Below are 9,577 nucleotides of genomic sequence, written 5' to 3' on the forward strand. Positions count from 1 at the left end.
GAGACAGCACGGGGGAGAGAGGTGTGAAGAGGAGGAGGAGGAGGAGGAGGAGGCAGCGGCTCACCCTGGCTGCACAGAGAGTCCCTGACGGTGCAGAAATTGCACGAAATAAAAATAAAATAAAACGTAAAGCTCAAGGGTGATCCTGCTTCCCCACCAGCAGCAGGTCCAGCAGGGAGGAGGGACTATGGTGAGGTGGGGGGCTGCACCCCGCTGCGGCGAGGCAGAGACCTCCGGCGCTGGCAGCACAGAGCTCCCGGCTCGGTGAAGGTGGTGCAGAGCACCTGGCCAGGGGGCTGCGGGGCTGGGGCAGCGGGGAGGACTGTGACCACCTGGCGCGCGGGAAGCCTCCGTGCCACAGATGTGCCAGCGCTGAACCGCGGTGGAGAGCCAGAGCCAGGCTGGGAAAAACGCCCTTTTCTGCCACACCGGGCAGGGGCGGCTGCAGGCAGGGACCGGCACATGGCATGGCCCTGGCTCCCGGTGACAGCAACGTCCTGGTTGCTGCCGAATATTGGGGAAGCTGAGCCAGGGCTCTCTCCTGCAGACTAACCCCTGCACCCTGGCATTGTCCCTTGTGCGATGGTCTGGGCCAGCTGTAGGCGTCCCCACGGGGGGAACGTGTCACTTCACCACAGCCTGGCCCTCACCCCACGCTGGCAGCGGTGCCAACAGCACTGCCCGGCCCCGGCTGGGATGCTCCATGTGCGTAACAATGAGACGGAGCAGCAGAAATGCATTTTCCAAACCCAGGGATGTTTTTTCCCCAAACACGTCGCTCTGCACAGGGCTGTCTCGGCATCAGTTGCCAGCCAGGCTCGGCCCTGGTGGTTGTGGGTTGCTGGCCGGTGCCACGCCACCCAGGAGCTTCCCTGTGGCTCTGGTACCCTCAGATGAGAAGCAAAGCCCCACGTGGGTGCCTGCACAGGGACCCCCCTGCACTGCCCCATCCCCCTGCCGCTTCCTTTGCCGCTGCTGTGTGGAAATGCAGGTACTTTGATGTGTATCATTAAACAAATTAAAGCCTGGAAAGTCCCACGTCTCCATCTCATTGGGTGTGTGGAGCAGGGCTGGGACAGCTGTCCCGCCAGTGCTCTGACCCAACTAGGGTCTCTTGGAGAGCAAATCCAAACACGGGAACACGTATGTAGCAAAAAAAAAAAACCAACAAGTTACGTGTTTGTGGTTCACAATGTGCCATCGAGCTGGGAACCACATTTGAGTGAAGACTCGGCACTGCATGGTGGTAGGGGCTGCTGTGCTCGGGCTGGGGGCCTGGGGAACAGGCACAGCCGCTGCTTGGGCGCATCGAGACCACCCCGTGCTGGAGACGTTGCTGCTTGGCCACTGGCATGACCAGCCCCACATGCGAGTGATGGGCGCCGGCTCCACGGCTCCTTCCTCTCCAACACACCTGGGGAGGGGGGTGGTGGTGTCTCTCACAAGCAAGCGTTTGTTCCTTGTGCCAGTCACAGCGACGTTTGCTCCTGTCTCCCGCTCGTGTTTCCGTGCTCTCCAGGCTGCCCAAGGCCCCGTGTCACTGGTGGGATGGTGGTGGAGGGAGACCCTGGCTCAGCCTCCTCAGTGAGCCCCTCACAGGCACCCTTCCCAGCTCGGTGGCTCTCACTGCTGCGGGACACAGCCAGATCCTGCACTGGGGATTGGCAGAGCCTGTGCTGCACCTCCACTGTCCCAAGGGAGGGACATAACTGGGGTGAGTAGTGGCCAGGAGCAGGGAAAGCCACTGGGCACCACTCGACTGCCTCGGGCCGAGCATGCTGACTGGTGGCCCCTGAGCACCCAGGAAATCCTCCTGGTACCTGGCAGCATGGGAGCACCACTCTCGTCACCAGCGGTTCAAGAATAATGTGCCAGAGTGGGTTCCTGGTGTGGAGGATTCCTGCCCCTGTATCAGGGAGTGTAGGGATAGGACAAGGGGGAATGGTTTTAAACTGAAAAAGGGGAGATTTGGGTTAGATAGAAGGAAGAAATTCTTCCCTGTGAGGGTGGTGAAGCCCTGGCACAGGCTGCCCAGAGCAGCTGTGGCTGCCCCCTCCCTGGAAGGGTTCAAGGCCAGGTTGGACTGGGCTTTGGGCAACCTGGGCTAGTGGAAGGTGTGGCAGGAGGGTTGGAACTGGATGATCTTTAAGGTCCCTCCCAACGTGAACCATCCTGTGATTCTGTTATTCTATACACCAAGCACAATGCTGCACAACCCCAGATGTTCCAGCGGCTGGTTTGGGTCAGAAGCTCTGGCTCTGCTCCCTCCCAGCTCCCTGTGCACCTGCACATGGGCAGAGCACGGGGAGTGGGAGAGTCCTTGATTTCTCAGCAACAGCCAAAAACATCAGTGCATTAGCAACATTCTTATACCAAACCCCTCACTGAATCCCAAACACAGCATGGTTCGAGCTACTGTGGGGAAAAGTAGCTCCATCCCAGGTGAAACCAGGACAACACATCAGGGGCAGCCCCGCGTCCTGGGGTCCCTCAAGCCCCTAGGATCTCTGGGACCATGTGGCCCTTGGCCCTCGACGTCGACCTTGGGATCCCTTAGTCCCTGGATCCCTTAGGCTCTGAGGTCCCTGGGTCCCCTTGTCCCCTTGTCCTGGGTCCCCTTGTCCCTGGGTCCCCTTGTCCCTGTGTCCTCAGTCCCAATGTCCCTGACGCCCCATGTCCCAGCGTCCCCACATCCCAGGTCCCGATGTCCCTGACACCCATGTGTCCTGGGTCCCAATGTCCTCGGGTCCCTGTGTCCTCAGTCCCAGCGTTCCCATGTCCTGATGTCCCCGTGCCCTGGCCCTGCTGTTCCCCATGACAAAACTGAATTTTGCTGCTCTGCTCTGGGAGCTCCATGGCCAGTTCTGCCCCACCAGGCCCAGCCATCAGGTACCGAAGTTTTTGGGTACCAGAACCAAGCTGGCAGGGGGGGAGAGCGGGCTGGGGCAAGTACTGGGGGCCGGGGAGGGCACCAGCATGTCCTGGCACCTTCGAGGTCCCAGCAAGCCACGAAGGTTGGGGGGGGAGGGGGGGGGGAGGCTGCAGAGACGTGGGTCACACCTGCATGGATGGGAAGCAGGAAACATCCCCTGGCAGCACAAGTCACAAACATCTGGGTCCCCAAGGAGGTTTCAGGGGAAAACCCCATGGTCATAGGACAGGACACCTGCCCCACCAGCGGGACAGCCTCACCGGCATCCCACACATGGGCAGGGCCTCGCTTTCTCCTTCCCATCCCCTCCGTTTCCATAACGGGCTGAAACTTGGCTTCTTCTCCATTTCAGTTTTGCTTTTACTGCACCTGACCAGGGCACCCACATCCTGCCAGGCTGCTGGAAGCCCCTGGGAGGCTGGGGGTGGCCCAGGACATGTGGGACCCCATGAACAGAGTGTGGCATCCAGGGCCCCAGTGGTGCCTGAGGCTGAGGACATCATCTCAGCAGTGGGAAATGGGTCCCTTGGGGAGAGGTCAGCCCGTGAGCCACCTGCCACAGACACCTGCAGAGCCACCTGGGCCCCACAGCACCACCGCTCACCCCCAGCACCCCCCTTCCCCTGGGGAATTCATGCCGGGGACATGCAGGACCCCCCATTTCCGTGGGGAACTCAGCCAGAGCCGCTCTCGGGGGGACAGCCCCGTGGGAGCACTGTCACAGGTCGCTGTTTCCACCTGTCCCGCTTTCTACTGACCCAAGCACCCAGGAGCAGTGTGTCCCCCATCCCCTCCCAGCTCTGCAGGCACCAAGCATCACTCCCTTGGGGCACCATCCCGGAGCAGCCCATCCCTTGGGCTCAGAGGGCAGCGGGAGGACTCCAGCCTTGGCATTGGCTCCAGCACAAAGGTACCCGGCTGGAGGGGCAGGGGAGGGAGATGTGTGAGGCTTTATGCTGTCTGGAAGGATTTTTTGGGGGAGGAAGGGAGTTCAGGCGTGCCCAGGCAGCCAAAAGAGTTGTGCAGGCAGGGAGCTGTTTTCTCCCTGCACAAAGCTGGTGCGGTGTTCTGCAGGCAGAAAGACCCGGTGGGGAGAGCAGGCTGTGCACAAGAGCACATTACCAGCATCCCCAGACCCCCAGGCAGCCCCGGGGAGGGTCTCCTGGGGGGACAGCCCACACGGACGCCCCAGGGGCCTGGCACAGGCAGCACCGTGGCGCTGATGGGAGTCGTGTCTGTGCAGTGTGGCCATGGCCGTCCAGCATGTCCCCAGTCTGATGCCACCCAGGGACAGCGAGGGCTCAGAGATGGGGCTCCTCCTGGTCAAGAAGAGCAGGGCAGGGCAAATCACCACCAGCAACACCCTCCTCGGAGAAGACAAGTTCAAGTCCAAGTTTTCCACCAAGGCGGTGAGCGTGAGCTGTGTGCAAGGGCGCTGCGATGGCGAGGACATCACGGTCACTGACACTGAACTGGCCAGTGTTCTGATCCAAGAGGGATGGACAATCACTCACTGGGTCAGGCTGTCCCCCCCGCCGGTCCTGCTGCTGGTAACCACGCCGGGCTAATTCATCGAGGAGGCCACACAGAAACCACAGGACATTTTTTTAAGCTGATTTTGAGGCACACGATCACCTCACCCATGCAGAAGACCTGGCGAGGAGGCCACTGTGGAATTTCCTGTGGTGTTGCAGCAACGAGGTGCTCCAGGGCCTGATTCTGCAACATAGGAGCAGGTGCTGAGGCTTCACCAATGGAGCAGTCAGTGTTGAACGGGACCGGCAGGTGGCCAAGATTATGGGGATGGTCCACGGCATGGTGTGGGAGGATGGGGGCAAGCTCTTGAGCCACAATGTGGACCTGGAGCCCAGATTAACAGAAAAGAAAGCGGAGTATCATGTGGGGAGGTACAAAGCAGAGAGGAAAATGAGGAAGTGGTCCAGAGCTACGCCATGCAGGATCATGGCGGGCTGTGGGATAATTCTCTTTGTTCTTGCTCTGTTTTTCCTGATTTTCCTTATTTTTCCTGATTTCCATATTTTGTGGTAGTGATGAATCACATTCACAGGAACATTGAGGATGGAAGGAATCTCTGAAGATTCTCAAGTCCAAGCCCTGCTCAAGCAGGGTCCCCCAGAGCTGGTTGCCCAGGGCCACGTGCAGTTGGCTTTTGGACACCTCCAGGGACGGAGACTCCCCCACCGCTCTGGGCAGCCTGTGCCAGCACTTCAAAGCAAAACAGTTGCCTGATGTTTTAAATGGAATTTCATTTACGCCCATCCCCTCTCATCCTGGCAGCAGGCACCACTTGGTCTCCATCAGGTGAGGAAAGAATCCCCCTCAGCCTCCTCCTCTCCAGGCTCAGCTCTCCCCGCCTCTCCCCATCTGTCAGATGCTTCGATGTTGCAGTTGTCTTTGCAGGACCCACCCCAGCACATCCACGTCCCTCTGGCCCACAGAACATTCTGCTCCACAGACACGTGCCACTCTCCAGCCCAGGGAGTCTTCATGTAATTGGCAAGTATTTCTGAGGGAGATTATAAACTAAAATACTTCAAACTCACCACGCCTGGCCTGGCACCATCCCACAGTGGTGCCACACGAAACCACCGAACGCTTACTTGTCATGTGTGATGGGGACACGAGGGCGTGTTGGGAAGGAAAAGGAGAGATGATGAGGGAAAGCCCTTTGCTGCCAGGCCAGGTGTGCGCAGGCAGCTGCGGGACCTGCACTGTTCCTTAAGCCAAAGGGGTGCCTGCCCCAGGGTGTGGGGACCTGTCACGCCTCTGCTGCCACCAGTGCCCATCAGGGAGGTGCAGCTGGGGTCAGCCAGGCAGGGGATAATTTGTTTTCCTTCCCATGGCAGTGAGATGAGGGAAAACCCACGCAGGCAGCCTGGGCACTCTGCCAGGGCCTTTCCATCAATGTCTGTGGCACTGGGGTCTCTCCTTGGGGGCTTTCAGCTCTGCCCTGCAGTGCTGCTCCCAGGGGTATGGGCATGGGAGATGACAGCAAACTCTGCCCAGCTCCAGGCCAGCTCATCTGGGTTTCCTGTGCAATGCAGCAGGTGCATTACAGCAACCTCGCCAGAGCCACAGGTGCCCTGAGGATCACCAAAAGGCTCTGCAGAGCCAGGACTCCAAAGCACCAAGGGTCATGGCTGGGGCCAGCACCCGCAGCGGTTCCAGGAGCAGCACTGGGTGTGCCCAATGCCCACACTGGAGGTGCCTCCTGAGGCAGGGGAAGTCCAGCCCCGCGGCTCAGCGGGAAACCAACCCAGGGTGTGAGCCCTCTACCAAAGGTCCTGTGAACAGGGTTTTTCCATGGACACGGTGAGCTCCAGGCATTGCAGATAACAAAGCTCGGAGCAGGCAAAGGGAAGCGCAGATAACCTCAGCTTTTGCAGAAAGGGCAGCTCCCCTTCCTCACCTCCCACCCATCCTCCCTCAAAAGCCCTCACGCCCAGGCCCTCGGAGAGGGAGGATGCCCTTCCCCTGCCTGTGGCCCAGCAGGACACCACCCCACCCCCTCACAGGGCAGCCCCCACTGAGTTCTCAGGGCTGAAAATCCTTCAGCATCCGGGTGAAAAACAGTCGTATGAGGAATCAGCTACAGCTCTTGTCACAACTGGGGAATTCCATCGTAAACAGACAGAACAAACCATAGTTGAAACAAAAAACTGGGACAAGTATTGCATTTCTAAATCCTGCATGTTATGGTCAGGCAATTGGACTGCATGATTGTTCCCAATGGAACTCAATGGAACTTCCCAATGGAACTTCCCAATGGAACTTCCCAATGGAACTTCCCAATGGAACTTCCCAATGGAATTCTTCTCTTCTCTTCTCTTCTCTTCTCTTCTCTTCTCTTCTCTTCTCTTCTCTTCTCTTCTCTTCTCTTCTCTTCTCTTCTCTTCTCTTCTCTTTCTCTTCTCTTCTCTTCTCTTCTCTTCTCTTCTCTTCTCTTCTCTTCTCTTCTCTTCTCTTCTCTTCTCTTCCCTTCCCATTTTGATTTCGATTCTAATTCCCTCTCTGCAAAATAAGCACAGAATTAAAAATGGCTTAAATAACCAGAAAGTATGCGAAAGACTAATGGTGACAAGTTTAGAGGAAAACAGCAATAAAAACTCTACTGGAGTTAAAATAAAAGGAACTTCCTTCTAAAAACATTCAGGCAGGGTAGAGAACTGCTTTTTCATTCTCTTGACCTGGGTATTCGTAAGGTGCAGATAACCATGAGAAGTTCCTGTAACAACCTGCTGGGTACTACCAGTTTGTTAAACCACCACTATGGAAACACAACCAAAATTTCCATTTCTGTCGACTTTCAGTTCTCATTTGGAAAGAAATATTGGCCAAGCCTTATTATTCCTGGAAGTCATAACCAACACCCTAAAAGCAGGTATTACAACCTGTTTGTTTGTTTGTTCCCCCCCCCCCCGGAATAACAGTAGCAGAATTTAAAACACTTTACCAAAGGCACCTGTGCACGTTGTCCCAGAGTTTGAATTTTGCAGCTTCTGAATTCAGGTTTCAGGTTTTCACCTCCAGATACAAAGGCTGGAGTTTCAGCGCTGCCTGTGAGTGTGGCAGGGCACGTCAGAGAGAACCTGTGTGGGAAAAGATTTCTCTGAATTGCAAATCAGCTCCACTGAACAAACAGCCTTTTATCAGCTGCCACCACGGAGCCAGTTCTGCTCTCTAACAGCTGAAACTGCACAATAATCACAGAAATGGGCAAGAGTGGAAAAATACCACCTCCTCCCCATGGGGTGCATTTTAGCTGGGTACTTTCTTCTCCCTGCTGCTCTGTGCCCACAGCCAACACATCACCTCTGACTTCCTCCGCCCACCACAAGAGCTGGACTGCCAATTTTCCAAGCTCACCGGACTGAGGAGGCTTTTACTAGAACAAGTTTTGGCCTTAGAGTTGCCAGGTTGGGTGTCCACACACCAAAATATAAAGGTTACTCTTAGTATCCAAAGTGGCTCCACCTCCAGTAAGGCTGGCCACTCAAAACCACCCTCCTTTCCCGTGTGAAAACACTGAACCCTGAGGTCCACCTAGTGACTGCTCCCCGAAGGCAGAGCTGGCGGCACTTGTGCTATCAGGGGACCCAAGGAAGGGGCTGGGTGGGGTGCAGATGGGAAGAAGAGGGTGCAGCCATTAAACGCCATCCCCCATGGAACCAGGAACGGAGCTTGGCACTGCGGGGATGCTCAAATCTCCTGCCACCAGCACCCAGCCATGGCCCTGCTGTGACAGGGATAAAGAGCAGCCGTGCAGCAGGGGCTGCAGTGCAGACAGAGCTGGTGATAAAGCATAAGCAGAGAGCACGGGCCCATTTCCCAAAACGGGGAAAATGGGAGGTTGACTGGATCCTTTCCACTGCCTCTGTGTAATCAGTGGATGCTGCAAAACCATCCCCATACTGAGAGAGCTCTGCAACCCACATAAACTCTACCTGAAAAATAACTGGGAAACCTGATAAAGGAGGAGGAGGCGGCAGAGGAGGCAAAGAGTTCTGTGTTCATGTAGAGAGCGGCTGAGGGAACTGGGGGGGTTTAGTCTGGAGAAGAGGAGGCTGAGGGGAGACCTCCTGGCCCTCTGCAACTCCCTGACAGGAGGGTGCAGAGAGGGAGGGGGGGTGTCAGTCTCTTCTCCTGAGTAACAAGGGATAAGGCAAGAGGAAACGGCCCCAAGTAGCACCAGGGGCAGTTTAGATTGGATATCGGGAAAAATTTCTTCACCAAAAGGTGATCAATGACTGGAACAGGCCGCCCAGGGAAGCAGTGGGGTCACCATCCCGGGAGGTATTTAAAAGACATGTGGACATGACACACGGGGACACGGTTTAGCAGTGGCCCTGGCAGTGGCAGTTAAGACTTGGACTCAATCATCTTAAGGGTCTTTTCTATCCTAAATGATTTTGTAGTTCTATGAATACAGGTGCAGGGCCCCCATCAACAGGGATTTTTAAGGTGCAAGTGTCACTGTGGCACTGGTGGTGGGGCAGGGTGAGCCCCCACACCTCCCTGGCCTTGCTGGGGTGTCACCGCATGCAGGGGTTGTGCCCAGGAGCCGTGCCCGCCTTCCTGAGCGCTGGGTGTTTAACCTCCAGGCTAAAACCCCCAGTTCCCTCAGCCGCTCCCCATCAGACCTGTGCTCCAGACCCTGAACCAGCTCCGTTGCCCTTCTCTGGACACGCTCGAGTCATTCAATGGCCTTTTTGGGGTGAGGGGCACAACACTGAACCCAGTCATCGAGGGGCGGCCTCACCAGTGTCGAGCGCAGGGCTCAGATCCCTTCCCTGTCCCTGCTGGCCACGCTGGTGCTGACACAAGCCAGGATGCTATTTGTTTCCTTGGCCACATGGGCACGCTGCCAACTCATATATAGGCGGCTGCGGAGCAACTTCTCCAGGTCCTTTTCCATTGAGCAGCTTTTCAGACACTCTGCCCTAAGGTCTGTGGCGTTGCGTGGGGATGTTGTGACCCAATTGTTGTGTCCAGAGAAGGGCAACGGAGCTGGTGCAGGGTCTGTAAGCACAGGTCTGATGGGGAGAGGCTGAGGGAACCGGGGGGGGGTTCAGTCTGGAGAAGAGGAGGCTGAGGGGAGACCTCCTGGCCCTCTGCAACTCCCTG

At 56.9% G+C, this 9,577-nt stretch overlaps 1 protein-coding gene across 1 annotated transcript; it reads left to right on the forward strand.

The window, feature by feature from the left end:
• The first annotated feature begins 4,170 nt into the window (after positions 1-4,170).
• LOC113476837 (GTPase IMAP family member 6-like) lies at positions 4,171-4,981 on the forward strand. The gene is given in 3 exon segments (XM_026842797.1): positions 4,171-4,543; positions 4,546-4,563; positions 4,566-4,981. Coding segments are annotated over 3 exon segments (795 nt in total). The 5' UTR covers positions 4,171-4,182.
• Positions 4,982-9,577: the final 4,596 nt, after the last annotated feature.

The sequence above is a fragment of the Athene cunicularia genome, assembly GCF_003259725.1.
Source record: "Athene cunicularia isolate RWA chromosome 2 unlocalized genomic scaffold, athCun1 chr2_part1, whole genome shotgun sequence".
In the NCBI taxonomy this organism is placed as follows: domain Eukaryota; kingdom Metazoa; phylum Chordata; class Aves; order Strigiformes; family Strigidae; genus Athene; species Athene cunicularia.